This window comes from Anomaloglossus baeobatrachus, chromosome 3, assembly GCF_048569485.1.
Source record: "Anomaloglossus baeobatrachus isolate aAnoBae1 chromosome 3, aAnoBae1.hap1, whole genome shotgun sequence".
Taxonomy (NCBI): Eukaryota; Metazoa; Chordata; class Amphibia; order Anura; family Aromobatidae; genus Anomaloglossus; species Anomaloglossus baeobatrachus.
Window position 1 is genome coordinate 11,654,981 of NC_134355.1, and position 15,596 is coordinate 11,670,576.

The 15,596-nt window shown below is 51.4% G+C and overlaps 1 protein-coding gene across 1 annotated transcript in view; it reads left to right on the top strand.

Moving 5' to 3' along the window:
- GLP1R (glucagon like peptide 1 receptor) overlaps positions 1–15,596 on the top strand; it is a gene marked incomplete at its 5' end in the record, with an annotated part of 395,725 nt that overhangs the window by 283,421 nt on the left and 96,708 nt on the right. The window contains 2 exons of the mRNA XM_075338923.1: positions 4,399–4,552; positions 7,028–7,187. Of these exons, the coding sequence (XP_075195038.1) occupies positions 4,399–4,552; positions 7,028–7,187 (314 nt within the window). The remainder of the gene's footprint in view (positions 1–4,398; positions 4,553–7,027; positions 7,188–15,596) is intronic.

Here is a 15,596-nt window from a genome sequence, read left to right on the forward strand (position 1 = left end):
TTCCATTGCAGAGCCGAGTTTGTGCAAGATTCCATTGCAGAGCCGAGTTTGTGCAAGATTCCACTGCAGAGCTGAGTTTGTCCAGGATTCCATTGCAGAGCCGAGTTTGTCCAAGATTCCACTGCAGAGCCGAGTTTGTGCAAGATTCCATTGCAGAGTCGAGTTTGTCCAAGATTCCACTGCAGAGCTGAGTTTGTCCAAGATTCCATTGCAGAGCCGAGTTTGTGCAAGATTCCATTGCAGAGCCGAGTTTGTGCAAGATTCCATTGCAGAGCTGAGTTTGTGCAAGATTCCACTGCAGAGCTGAGTTTGTCCAGGATTCCATTGCAAAGCTGAGTTTGTCCAGGATTCCATTGCAGAGCCGAGTTTGTCCAAGATTCCATTGCAGAGCCGAGTTTGTGCAAGATTCCATTGCAGAGTCGAGTTTGTGCAAGATTCCATTGCAGAGCCGAGTTTTTCCAAGATTCCATTGCAGAGCCGAGTTTGTGCAAGATTCCATTGCAGAGCCGAGTTTTTCCAAGATTCCATTGCAGAGTCGAGTTTGTGCAAGATTCCATTGCAGAGCCGAGTTTCTCCAGGATTCCATTGCAGAGCCGAGTTTGTCCAGGATTCCATTGCAGAGTCGAGTTTGTCCAGGATTCCATTGCAGAGCTGAGTTTGTCCAGGATTCCATTGCAGAGCTGAGTTTGTCCAGGATTCCATTGCAGAGCTGAGTTTGTCCAGGATTCCATTGCAGAGCCGAGTTTCTCCAGGATTCCATTGCAGAGCTGAGTTTGTCCAGGATTCCACTGCAGAGTCGAGTTTGTGCAAGATTCCACTGCAGAGCCGAGTTTGTGCAAGATTCCACTGCAGAGTCGAGTTTGTCCAGGATTCCATTGCAGAGCTGAGTTTGTCCAAGATTCCATTGCAGAGCCGAGTTTGTCCAGGATTCCATTGCAGAGCCGAGTTTGTCCAAGATTCCATTGCAGAGCCGAGTTTGTGCAAGAATCCATTGCAGAGTCGAGTTTGTGCAAGATTCCACTGCAGAGTCGAGTTTGTGCAAGATTCCACTGCAGAGCCGAGTTTGTCCAGGATTCCATTGCAGAGCTGAGTTTGTGCAAGATTCCACTGCAGAGTCGAGTTTGTGCAAGATTCCATTGCAGAGCTGAGTTTGTCCAAGATTCCATTGCAGAGCCGAGTTTGTCCAGGATTCCATTGCAGAGCCGAGTTTGTCCAAGATTCCATTGCAGAGCCGAGTTTGTGCAAGAATCCATTGCAGAGCCGAGTTTGTGCAAGATTCCATTGCAGAGCCGAGTTTGTCCAAGATTCCACTGCAGAGCCGAGTTTCTCCAGGATTCCATTGCAGAGTCGAGTTTGTGCAAGATTCCACTGCAGAGCCGAGTTTGTGCAAGATTCCATTGCAGAGCTGAGTTTGTGCAAGATTCCACTGCAGAGCTGAGTTTGTCCAGGATTCCATTGCAGAGCTGAGTTTGTCCAGGATTCCATTGCAGAGCCGAGTTTCTCCAGGATTCCATTGCAGAGCCGAGTTTGTCCAGGATTCCATTGCAGAATCGAGTTTGTCCAGGATTCCATTGCAGAGCTGAGTTTGTCCAGGATTCCATTGCAGAGCTGAGTTTGTCCAGGATTCCATTGCAGAGCTGAGTTTGTCCAGGATTCCATTGCAGAGCCGAGTTTCTCCAGGATTCCATTGCAGAGCTGAGTTTGTCCAGGATTCCACTGCAGAGTCGAGTTTGTGCAAGATTCCACTGCAGAGCCGAGTTTGTGCAAGATTCCACTGCAGAGTCGAGTTTGTCCAGGATTCCATTGCAGAGCTGAGTTTGTCCAGGATTCCATTGCAGAGCCGAGTTTGTCCAGGATTCCATTGCAGAGCCGAGTTTGTCCAGGATTCCATTGCAGAGTCGAGTTTGTGCAAGATTCCACTGCAGAGCCGAGTTTGTGCAAGATTCCACTGCAGAGCCGAGTTTGTGCAAGATTCCACTTCAGAGCCGAGTTTGTGCAAGATTCCACTGCAGAGCCGAGTTTGTCCAAGATTCCATTGCAGAGTCGAGTTTGTCCAAAATTCCACTGCAGAGCCGAGTTTGTCCAGGATTCCATTGCAGAGCCGAGTTTGTCCAAGATTCCATTGCAGAGCCGAGTTTGTCCAAGATTCCATTGCAGAGCTGAGTTTGTGCAAGATTCCATTGCAGAGCTGAGTTTGTGCAAGATTCCATTGCAGAGCCGAGTTTGTCCAAGATTCATTGCAGAGCCGAGTTTGTCCAAGATTCATTGCAGAGCTGAGTTTGTAGATTCCTATGGTAGAATGGTCAGCAATATAGCAGTGTACATGTAGCAGAGCTGGGTTTGCGCTATGTTAGTAGCTGTTCATTGAAGCAGCATGGATAGTTACTAACTGAATACTCAGGTGGCAAACTGCAGCCAGAGCCGGTGTATAAGGCCGGGGTCAGGAATTCAGAGGCGCACGACAGAAAAGTGGAGCTCCAACCCCTATAAGATAAGAACTGAAACAGCGCAGCACTGTGCCGCGTCCATGGGTTGCAGTTGGGCTGTTCTGCAGGGATTGGCGCAGACCCCGGGACACATCATGTATTATATGATGCACGTGCGGGCTCCTGCGCTCACGCTCATACTCTTCTCGGATTATTTATGGGCTCCGGGCTTTATTATTTATTTATGGGCTCCGTTCTCTTTTTCGGAGGTTCCCCTCCCCCGCCCGTTTCCACACACTCTGGAAAGCGATTTCGGCTCCCAATATAATGGCGTGTTGCGTAGTTGTCGCAGGCGGAGGAGGGGACGCTGCGCTCACCCACTGCTCGGGTCCGGCTGCGGCTGCTGCTGCTCGGTGGTGGCTCGAGCAGTGGGCCGGAACCCGGGGACTCGAGCGGCGCTCCTCGCCCGTGAGTGAAAGGGGGTGGTTTGGTTTTAGGGATATTGTCCGTGACGCCACCCACGGTTGTGGTGATATTGGTGACACCACCGCTGCTCTGGACGGGGATCCTGGGAGCGATGACAGGGAGCAGCCTGGATGTTAGTTCTCCCCTCCGTGGGTAGGGGGGTTGGTTGTCCCGGGCCCCGGTGAGGGGTAGGGATGTAGGGCAGCCAGGTTACGGGGCCTGGTGAGGTGCAGGGTCGCGGGGGCAGCGCTGTGCCGCACGGCACGGTGGTACTCACTCAGCCAGTAATTCACACAGAGTCTCCGGTAAAACACACGGCTGGATGGACGGGTCCCACAGACGGCTGCGGTGTTGTGTCTCCCGGCAGGTTGATGGTGACTGCCTTTCCCTGCACCTGTGTTGTGTTTGCGGTTCCAATGGGTTCCCACCGGTAACCCACTCCCCAGCTTGGATGGATGCTGAAGGAGCCCCTTTTGCCCGCAGGCTCTGGCCCTGGGAACTGTAGCCTTGGCGGTGACTGTGTTTCCCTTTACGGTGTGAGCTGTCGCCTTCAATCGGGTCTTGGCTGCTGGGAAACCCCGGAGGTTCCCTTCGCTAACGGATTTGACCGGTTTTACGGCGACTCCTAGCCTGGTCGGGGTCCATAAGCCCTGCCGAATGGTGCTGGCTTCTCTTTGCTCTCCGATCCGGTACCGCCGGGCCACCGCCCATCCCCGGTCCTTACGGTTCACTCCAATCAGCCTCTCCTGCAGACGGTCACCACCGTCTGCCAACCTTGCTGTACCGTCTGGGCCACACACCCGGACGCGGTCAGTCTCCTCTCCTCTGCTACCACTTCACTTCCTAAAACTCATCTCAACTGCTTTTCCCGCCTCCAGGACTGTGAACTCCTCGGTGGGCGGGACCAACCACCCGGCCCCACCCCCTGGTGTGGACATCAGCCCCTGGAGGAAGGCAACAAGGGTTTTTTGTGTCTGACTTCGGTGTGCCTAACCGGGGTGTGGGGTGTGTTGGTGTAGTTCTGTGATGACCTGGCTTGTCCAGGGCGCCACACCATCACCTGGAGATAATATAATAACAGCGTTTATTACTCGTTACTAGCTTGTATTACTCATGCCCCATGACAACACTTCCTGGCCTGTGCCCATGGGGTGCAGTGTTATCCTAGGAACATTTTATCAGTCTCAATCACTGTCCCCATCAATGCCAATGTCCTGATGATCACAAGCCACTAAGGGTGGGGACATTGATGTGGATGGTGATGCACAGGACAAGAAGTGTTATCATGTTCCCCAGCACAGTCCGCTGAGACGACCTGTAATAGGTCACTGTTGCGTATAATACAAGCTTTAATGTACGATCAGCGACTTTCCATTGACCATAACCGCGGTCTTTGCAGCAATCATTTGTGTAATAATTGTGCGCAGGAGAAGGACGCGATGAATATTCACTCGCCAATCGCTATCGCTACATAATGTGTAATAAGGCGCCTCCTGTGTCTCCACAGACATCTCCACTGCACCAGGAACTACATCCACCTGAACCTCTTCACCTCCTTCATACTCCGAGCCATCTCCGTCTTCATCAAGGACTCCGTGCTGCGGTGGATGTACGACATCGCCATCATGGACAACCAATGGGAAGGGCTCATCTCCTACCAGGTGACACTATCACTGTACAATCACTATGCAATCATCGTACAATCATCATACAATCACAATGCAAATACCGCACAATCACAATGCAAATACCGCACAATCATCGTACAATCACAACACAATCACTGCACAATCATTATGCAAGCAGCATGCAATTGTCATACAATCACTATGCAATCACTACAATCACCATAGAATTGTCATCATTGAATGTGACATTAATGGCTGTGTGTTGCTTTATTTAGAGGGCACCAAATTTACAAGCTGCGCACTGACACTCTACATTGTATACAAGCTGCACACTGACACTGCACATTGTATGCAAGCTGCGCACTGACACTGCACATTGTATACAAGCTGCGCACTGACACTGCACATTGTATGCAAGCTGCGCACTGACACTGCACATTGTATGCAAGCTGCGCACTGACACTGCACATTGTATGCAAGCTGCGCACTGACACTGCACATTGTATGCAAGCTGCGCACTGACAATGCACATTGCATACAAGCTGCGCACTTGCACTGCACATTGTATACAAGCTGCGCACTGGCACTGTACATTGTATACAAGCTGCGCACTGACAATGCACATTTTATACAAGCTGCGCACTGACAATGCACATTGTATACAAGCTACGCACTGACACTGCACATTGTATGCAAGCTGCACACTGACACTGCACATTATATACAAGCTGCGTACTAACAATGCATATTGTATACAAGCTGCACACTGACACTGCACATTGTATCACAGGGTCAGATCTACAGCGCTGTCCCAGGATACGATATAATGAAATATTTGGAACAATATGAGGGGTGTACTCACTTCTGTGATATACTGTGTGTGTGCATATACAGTGCAGATCAAAAGTTTGGACACACCTTCTCATTCAAAGAGTTTTCTTTATTTTCATGACTCTGAAAATTGCAGATTCACATTGAAGGCATCAAAACTATGAATTATCACATGTGGAATGAAATACTTAACAAAAAATTGTGAAACAACTGAAAATATGTCTTATATTCTAGGTTCTTCACAGTCGCCACCTTTTGCTGTGATTACTGCTTTGCACACTCTTGGCATTCTCTTGATGAGCTTCAGGAGGTAGTCACCGGAAATATAGACCTACTGAATAGACTGTTAGCTGCTTTTTTCTTGCCATAGAATTTATATTAAGTAAAGAAAAACGAGTGGCCATCATTACTTTAAGAAATGAAGGTCAGTCAGTCCGAAATATTGGGAAAACTTTGAAACTGTCCCCAAGTGCTATGGCAAAAACCATCAAACGCTACAAAGAAACTGACTCACATGAGGACCGCCCCAGGAAAGGAAAACCAAGAGCCACCTCTGCTGCAGAGGATAAGTTTATCCGAGTCACCAGCCTCAGAAATCGCAGGTTAACAGCAGCTCAGATTAGAGACCAGGTCAATGCCACACAGAGGTCTAGCAGCAGACACATCTCTAGAACAACTGTTAAGAGGAGACTTTGTGCAGCAGCCTTCATGGTAAAATAGTTGCTAGGAAACCACTGCTAAGGACAGGCAACAAGCAGAAGAGACTTGTTTGGGCTAAAGAACACAAGGAATGGACATTAGACCAGTGGAAATCTGTGCTTTGGTCTGATGAGTCCAAATTTGAGATCTTTGCATCCAACCATCGTGTCTTTGTAGAAAAGGTGAACGGATGGACTCTACATGGCTGGTTCCCACCGTGAAGCATGGAGGAGGAGGTGTGATGGTGTGGGGGGCTCTTCTGGTGACACTGTTGGGGATTTATTCAATATTGAAAGCATACAGAACCAGCATGGCTACCACAGCATCTTGCAGCGGCGTGCTATTCCATCCGGTTTGCGTTTAGTTGGACCATCATTGTTTTTTCAACAGGACAATGACCCCAAACACCCCTCCAGGCTGTGTAAGGGCTATGTGACTAAGAAGGAGAGTGATGGGTGCTACGCCAGATGACCTGGCCTCCACAGTCACCAGACCTGAACCCAATTGAGATGGTTTGGGGTGAGCTGGACCGCAGAGTGAAGGCAAAAGGGCCAACAAGTGCTAAGCATCTCTGGGAACTCCTTCAACACTGTTGGAAAACCATTTCCAGTGACTGCCTCTTGAAGCTCATCAAGAGAATGCCAAGAGTCTGCAAAGCAGTAATCAAAGCAAAAGGTGGCGACTGTGAAGAACCTAGAATATAAGACATATTTTCAGTTGTTTCACACTTGTTTGTTAGGTTTTTCATTCCACATGTGATAATTCATAGTTTTGATGTCTTCAAAGTGAATCTGCAATTTTCAGAGTCATGAAAATAAAGAAAACTCTTTGAATGAGAAGGTGTGTCCAAACTTTTGGTCTGTACTGTATATATAAGCTGTTAGGTCTTATCAGGTGTTAGTAATGCTGACGGCTTTCCTTTAACCCTTTGCTCCCTGTATTGGGGCCTGGTCAGTAACGTGCGCTCTGTTCTCGCAGGAGTCGCTCAGCTGCCGCCTGGTCTTCGTGATGATGCAGTATTGTGTGGCCGCGAATTATTACTGGCTGCTGGTGGAGGGGATCTACCTGCACACCCTGCTGGTGCTGTCCGTGTTCTCCGAGCAGCGGCTCTTCAGCTTCTACCTGTGCATTGGATGGGGTGAGTGCGGCCGGTGTGCACTGTACATTGTACTATGGATGGGGTGAGTGCGGCCGGTGTGCACTGTACATTGTGCTATGGATGGGGTGAGTGCGGCCGGTGTGCACTGTACATTGTACTATGGATGAGGTGAGTGCGGCCAGTCTGCACTGTACATTGTACTATGGATGGGGTGAGTGCGGCCGGTGTGCACTGTACATTGTACTATGGATGGGGTGAGTGCGGCCGGTGTGCGCTGTACATTGTACTATGGATGGGGTGAGTGCGGCCGGTGTGCACTGTACATTGTACTATGGATGGGGTGAGTGCGGCCGGTGTGCACTGTACATTGTGCTATGGATGGGGTGAGTGCGGCCGGTGTGCACTGTATATTGTACTATGGATGGGGTGAGTGCGGCCGGTGTGCACTGTATATTGTACTATGGATGGGGTGAGTGCGGCCGGTGTACACTGTACATTGTACTATGGATGGGGTGAGTGCGGCCGGTGTGCGCTGTACATTGTACTATGGATGGGGTGAGTGCGGCCGGTGTGCACTGTACATTGTACTATGGATGGGGTGAGTGCGGCCGGTGTGCGCTGTATATTGTACTATGGATGGGGTGAGTGCGGCCGGTGTGCACTGTATATTGTACTATGGATGGGGTGAGTGCGGCCGGTGTGCACTGTATATTGTACTATGGATGGGGTGAGTGCGGCCGGTGTGCGCTGTATATTGTACTATGGATGGGGTGAGTGCGGCCGGTGTGCGCTGTATATTGTACTATGGATGGGGTGAGTGCGGCTGGTGTGCGCTGTACATTGTACTATGGATGGGGTGAGTGCGGCCGGTGTGCACTGTACATTGTACTATGGATGGGGTGAGTGCGGCTGGTGTACACTGTACATTGTACTATGGATGGGGTGAGTGCGGCTGGTGTGCACTGTATATTGTACTATGGATGGGGTGAGTGCGGCCGGTGTACACTGTACATTGTACTATGGATGGGGTGAGTGCGGCTGGTGTGCACTGTATATTGTACTATGGATGGGGTGAGTGCGGCCGGTGTGCACTGTATATTGTACTATGGATGGGGTGAGTGCGGCCGGTGTGCACTGTACATTGTACTATGGATGGGGTGAGTGCGGCCGGTGTGCACTGTACATTGTACTATGGATGGGGTGAGTGCGGCCGGTGTGCACTGTACATTGTACTATGGATGGGGTGAGTGCGGCCGGTGTGCACTGTATATTGTACTATGGATGGGGTGAGTGCGGCCGGTGTGCACTGTACATTGTACTATGGATGGGGTGAGTGCGGCCGGTGTACACTGTACATTGTACTATGGATGGGGTGAGTGCGGCCGGTGTGCACTGTACATTGTACTATGGATGGGGTGAGTGCGGCCGGTGTGCACTGTACATTGTACTATGGATGGGGTGAGTGCGGCCGGTGTGCGCTGTACATTGTACTACGGATGGGGTGAGTGCGGCTGGTGTGCACTGTACATTGTACTATGGATGGGGTGAGTGCGGCCGGTGTGCACTGTACATTGTACTATGGATGGGGTGAGTGCGGCCGGTGTGCACTGTATATTGTACTATGGATGGGGTGAGTGCGGCCGGTGTGCACTGTATATTGTACTATGGATGGGGTGAGTGCGGCCGGTGTGCACTGTACATTGTACTATGGATGGGGTGAGTGCGGCCGGTGTGCACTGTATATTGTACTATGGATGGGGTGAGTGCGGCCGGTGTGCACTGTATATTGTACTATGGATGGGGTGAGTGCGGCCGGTGTGCACTGTATATTGTACTATGGATGGGGTGAGTGCGGCCGGTGTGCACTGTACATTGTACTATGGATGGGGTGAGTGCGGCCGGTGTGCACTGTACATTGTACTATGGATGGGGTGAGTGCGGCCGGTGTACACTGTACATTGTACTATGGATGGGGTGAGTGCGGCCGGTGTGCACTGTACATTGTACTATGGATGGGGTGAGTGCGGCCGGTGTGCACTGTACATTGTACTATGGATGGGGTGAGTGCGGCCGGTGTGCACTGTACATTGTACTATGGATGGGGTGAGTGCGGCCGGTGTGCACTGTACATTGTACTATGGATGGGGTGAGTGCGGCCGGTGTGCGCTGTACATTGTACTATGGATGAGGTGAGTGCGGCCGGTGTGCACTGTACATTGTACTATGGATGGGGTGAGTGCGGCCGGTGTGCACTGTACATTGTACTATGGATGGGGTGAGTGCGGCCGGTGTGCACTGTATATTGTACTATGGATGGGGTGAGTGCGGCCGGTGTGCACTGTACATTGTACTATGGATGGGGTGAGTGCGGCCGGTGTGCACTCTACATTGTACTATGGATGGGGTGAGTGCGGCCGGTGTGCACTGTACATTGTACTATGGATGGGGTGAGTGCGGCCGGTGTGCACTGTACATTGTACTATGGATGGGGTGAGTGCGGCTGGTGTGCACTGTACATTGTACTATGGATGGGGTGAGTGCGGCCGGTGTGCACTGTACATTGTACTATGGATGGGGTGAGTGCGGCCGGTGTGCACTGTACATTGTACTATGGATGGGGTGAGTGCGGCCGGTGTGCACTGTACATTGTACTATGGATGGGGTGAGTGCGGCCGGTGTGCACTGTACATTGTACTATGGATGGGGTGAGTGTGGCCGGTGTGCGCTGTACATTGTACTATGGATGGGGTGAGTGCGGCCGGTGTGCGCTGTACATTGTACTATGGATGGGGTGAGTGCGGCCGGTGTGCACTGTACATTGTACTATGGATGGGGTGAGTGCGGCCGGTGTGCACTGTACATTGTACTATGGATGGGGTGAGTGCGGCCGGTGTGCACTGTACATTGTACTATGGATGGGGTGAGTGCGGCCGGTGTGCACTGTACATTGTACTATGGATGGGGTGAGTGCGGCCGGTGTGCACTGTACATTGTACTATGGATGGGGTGAGTGCGGCCGGTGTGCACTGTACATTGTACTATGGATGGGGTGAGTGCGGCCGGTGTGCACTGTACATTGTACTATGGATGGGGTGAGTGCGGCCGGTGTACACTGTACATTGTACTATGGATGGGGTGAGTGCGGCCGGTGTGCACTGTACATTGTACTATGGATGGGGTGAGTGCGGCCGGTGTGCACTGTACATTGTACTATGGATGGGGTGAGTGCGGCCGGTGTGCACTGTACATTGTACTATGGATGGGGTGAGTGCGGCCGGTGTGCACTGTACATTGTACTATGGATGGGGTGAGTGCGGCTGGTGTGCGCTGTACATTGTACTATGGATGGGGTGAGTGCGGCCGGTGTGCACTGTACATTGTACTATGGATGGGGTGAGTGCGGCCGGTGTGCACTGTACATTGTACTATGGATGGGGTGAGTGCGGCCGGTGTACACTGTACATTGTACTATGGATGGGGTGAGTGCGGCCGGTGTGCACTGTACATTGTACTATGGATGGGGTGAGTGCGGCCGGTGTGCGCTGTACATTGTACTATGGATGGGGTGAGTGCGGCCGGTGTGCGCTGTACATTGTACTATGGATGGGGTGAGTGCGGCCGGTGTGCGCTGTACATTGTACTATGGATGGGGTGAGTGCGGCCGGTGTGCGCTGTACATTGTACTATGGATGGGGTGAGTGCGGCCGGTGTGCGCTGTACATTGTACTATGGATGGGGTGAGTGCGGCCAGTGTGCGCTGTACATTGTACTATGGATGGGGTGAGTGCGGCCGGTGTGCGCTGTACATTGTACTATGGATGGGGTGAGTGCGGCCGGTGTGTGCACTGTACATTGTACTATGGATGGGGTGAGTGCGGCCGGTGTGCGCTGTACATTGTACTATGGATGGGGTGAGTGCGGCCGGTGTGCACTGTACATTGTACTATGGATGGGGTGAGTGCGGCCGGTGTGCACTGTACATTGTACTATGGATGGGGTGAGTGCGGCTGGTGTGCGCTGTACATTGTACTATGGATGGGGTGAGTGCGGCCGGTGTGCGCTGTACATTGTACTATGGATGGGGTGAGTGCGGCCGGTGTACACTGTACATTGTACTATGGATGGGGTGAGTGTGGCCGGTGTGCACTGTATATTGTACTATGGATGGGGTGAGTGCGGCCGGTGTGCACTTCATATTGTACTATGGATGGGGTGAGTGCGGCCGGTGTGCACTGTACATTGTACTATGGATGGGGTGAGTGCGGCCGGTGTGCACTGTATATTGTACTATGGATGGGGTGAGTGCGGCCTGTGTACACTGTACATTGTACTATGGATGGGGTGAGTGCGGCCGGTGTGCACTGTACATTGTACTATGGATGGGGTGAGTGCGGCCGGTGTGCGCTGTACATTGTACTATGGATGGGGTGAGTGCGGCCGGTGTGCACTGTACATTGTACTATGGATGGGGTGAGTGCGGCCGGTGTGCACTGTACATTGTACTATGGATGGAGTGAGTGCGGCCGGTGTGCGCTGTACATTGTACTATGGATGGGGTGAGTGCGGCCGGTGTGCACTGTACATTGTACTATGGATGGGGTGAGTGCGGCCGGTGTGCACTGTACATTGTACTATGGATGGGGTGAGTGCGGCCGGTGTGCGCTGTACATTGTACTATGGATGGGGTGAGTGCGGTCGGTGTGCGCTGTACATTGTACTATGGATGGGGTGAGTGCGGCCGGTGTGCGCTGTACATTGTACTATGGATGGGGTGAGTGCGGCCGGTGTGCGCTGTACATTGTACTATGGATGGGGTGAGTGCGGCCGGTGTGCGCTGTACATTGTACTATGGATGGGGTGAGTGCGGCCGGTGTGCACTGTACATTGTACTATGGATGGGGTGAGTGCGGCCGGTGTGCGCTGTACATTGTACTATGGATGGGGTGAGTGCGGCCGGTGTGCGCTGTACATTGTACTACGGATGGGGTGAGTGCGGCCGGTGTGCGCTGTACATTGTACTATGGATGGGGTGAGTGCGGCCGGTGTGCGCTGTACATTGTACTATGGATGGGGTGAGTGCGGCCGGTGTGCGCTGTACATTGTACTATGGATGGGGTGAGTGCGGCCGGTGTGCGCTGTACATTGTACTATGGATGGGGTGAGTGCGGCCGGTGTGCGCTGTACATTGTACTATGGATGGGGTGAGTGCGGCCGGTGTGCGCTGTACATTGTACTATGGATGGGGTGAGTGCGGCCGGTGTGCGCTGTACATTGTACTATGGATGGGGTGAGTGCGGCCGGTGTGCACTGTATATTGTACTATGGATGGGGTGAGTGCGGCCGGTGTGCACTGTACATTGTACTATGGATGGGGTGAGTGCGGCCGGTGTGCACTGTATATTGTACTATGGATGGGGTGAGTGCGGCCGGTGTGCACTGTATATTGTACTATGGATGGGGTGAGTGCGGCCGGTGTGCACTGTATATTGTACTATGGATGGGGTGAGTGCGGCCGGTGTGCGCTGTACATTGTACTATGGATGGGGTGAGTGCGGCCGGTGTGCACTTCACATATAGCTTGGTCCTTTGCTTCCCATACAGAGCAAGTTTTGTAACTGCAGGTGAGGTTACATATAAGGTAGGGAGTAGGGACCCCAAAAGTAGAGATTACCTTGGCGTTGGTTTTGGGGCTCTTTTGCATTGATCAATACAATGGCTACACATCTCTTATATTCCTATTGTTCATAGCAGTTCTGCACATTCCATTTTTCATGTTTTATCACTTTTTCAGATAGTTCCTTGTATTTTTCAGTCTCGTATTCCTATAGCAGCTCTGCTTTTCATCATTCCCCTATACATTGTGACTGGTGTGCAACTCTTTACCTTATTGTATAGTTGTATATTTTTGAGTCTTGCACCTTGTTCACACCATTGGAGTTCCAGACGCACATTCTTTAAACCGTGTATATACTGTCAGCCATTAATAGCTCAGGGCCTCAGTATAGAATTAGGGATAATTAGTTACTTTGTATCTTTACACATTCCACATTGTCTTTGCTGTTTGTAAACAGAAGTGAATTCGATGACGTTTCTCATCTGATGCTGGATATTCTGTGATAGGAGCAGATTCTCCGGACGTTTAGAAGCCTCTGATTGTTATGTATGATCCCGTGTTATACCGCAGTGTCACCGCTATAATACCGCCATCTCCCCGCTCTGCATGCATTATGTCTCCTATGTATTACATCTTGTCATTTGTACAGTATCGGCTCCAAATACAGGAATTAAATGTCATTTACGGCTTAAACAAGTAAAGTCAGAAACAAAATTTGTCACATTCTTGTTACTATGTTGCACAGATTGTGACCCGCTGGCGGCTTTATCCGGTGCGTACGATGCGCTGATGTAGTCACTTCCATTGTGACAGGTGTCTGATGTCGGTATCTGACTGCGCGGAGCAGAAATGCAAATTATTCTCACTAAAAACAGCGGCTAATTGTATTTACAGCAGATTCTTCTCTCTGCACCTGCAGGAGGTTATAATGGAGACGAATCACTTGTGAATCTGTCCCCGAGGCCCCTGCGCTGCCTGACAGGGGGCAGCTCTTATATCTACCACCACACACTGTGCAGAACCCTCAGCAGTGCAACATCACCAGGTCATCATTCTCTGCAGATTTCCCGAGTCCGAGCTGTATCATCCTGAATGTTGATTGGATGAAGCAGGTCAGGTGATCTGTATCTGTGTAATGAGGGGTGTGGCCTCAGGATGCCCCGCCCTTTACCATGGTGCAGAATTATTAGGAGTTTCTTCTTCTGAAGCAAATGGCCAAAAAAAAGAGTCTGAGAAGTCACAGAACGTTCCCCGTCTACAGAGCACGCAGCTCCTGACACTGCTGAGAGGAGGCCAAGGTGAGGAGGCTGGGCCCGACCACCACTGAGCAATACACAGAGGTACAAGGTGTTCAGTGCTCAGAGGAGGCCGAGGTGAGGAGGCTGGGCCCGACCACCACTGAGCAATACACAGAAGTACAAGGTGTTCAGTGCTGAGAGGAGGCCCAGGTGAGGAGGGCTGAGCCCGACCACTACTGAGCAAGACACATAAGTACAAGGTGTTCAGTGCTCAGAGACACAGCCGAGGTGAGGAGGCTGAGCCTGACTACCACTGAGCAATACACAGAAGTACAAGGTGTTCAGTGCTCAGAGACAAGGCTGAGGTGAGAAGGCTGAGCCCGACCACCACTGAGCAAGACACAGAAGTACAAGGTGTTCAGTGCTCAGAGGAAGCCGAGGTGAGGAGGCTGAGACTGACCACCACTGAGCAATACACAGAAGTAAAAGGTGTTCAGTGCTCAGAGGAGGCAAGGTGAGGAGACTGGGTCCAACCACCACTGAGCAATTCACAGAAGTAAAAGGTGTTCTGTGCTCGTAGACACAGCCGAGGTGAGGAGGCCGAACCCGACCACCACTGAGCAAGACAGAGCTATTTCTTGGCCCAGTCTTGACGTTTCTGTGGACGGATTGTTCTCAGGATTTATGGACTGATGAGATGAGTGCGACTCCTGATGGAGCAGATGAATGGACCGCTGCTGGATCAGTACCAGGCTCAGATCTCTGCTTACCCTCAGACCCCAGCGAGGTGGAAGTGGGATCCTGCTATGAGCCGGAATTAATACATGTGAGCTGGATGCATCATTTCAGAACTCAAAATCACCTTCCAGATCTGCTTCCGCTGGTTAGAAGACCCTTTCTTCCGGCCCTGGAGCAGGACAAGGCTCCATCGCAGCATCAGAGTCTCTACTGCCCAAGGCCAGGAAAGACCTTAAAGATGTAGAATAACGGCCCGACCCCATCCTTCCCAGACTTAAACCCTCCTGAGAAAGGACCTGTCATGAACAGCTGGGGGGGTCATGCAGACATCCCACCGCTGCCACCAATCTGTGACGACTGCACCTCGCAGCCCCACCCTGACGTCTGTAATACACCGGAGCCACATGATACGACCTCGTCACTTCTGCCAACACGTGACATTCGTTGAGCGGCCCCAGGGGTATGTAAGGTTAGCTTGGTGCAGTGTTACACTGACACCCCCTGTCCATACAGGCACAGGGAGGCAAGGGGAGGGAGACAGAGGGGGGGCCACGCAACCTCCGGCACGACACCCCACTTGCTCACAACCCTGACAGGCCGACAGACCCTTTTCACTAGATATAGGCCTGGTCTGTTAGCAGGACTATATCGGGCCAGACACCAGCCCAGGTAGCATGTAATACTAAATCGAGCGCACGGACATGGGACTCGGGAATCAAGATAAAAGAACAACCCAGAATTAAATTATATATTTAATCTCCTTAAAGGCACCCTAGATAATACACTATATATACAACAAATTTACAGAGATTATGGTCAGAAATGCAGATACAAGTAAGATATAGGTGCAAGTAGATG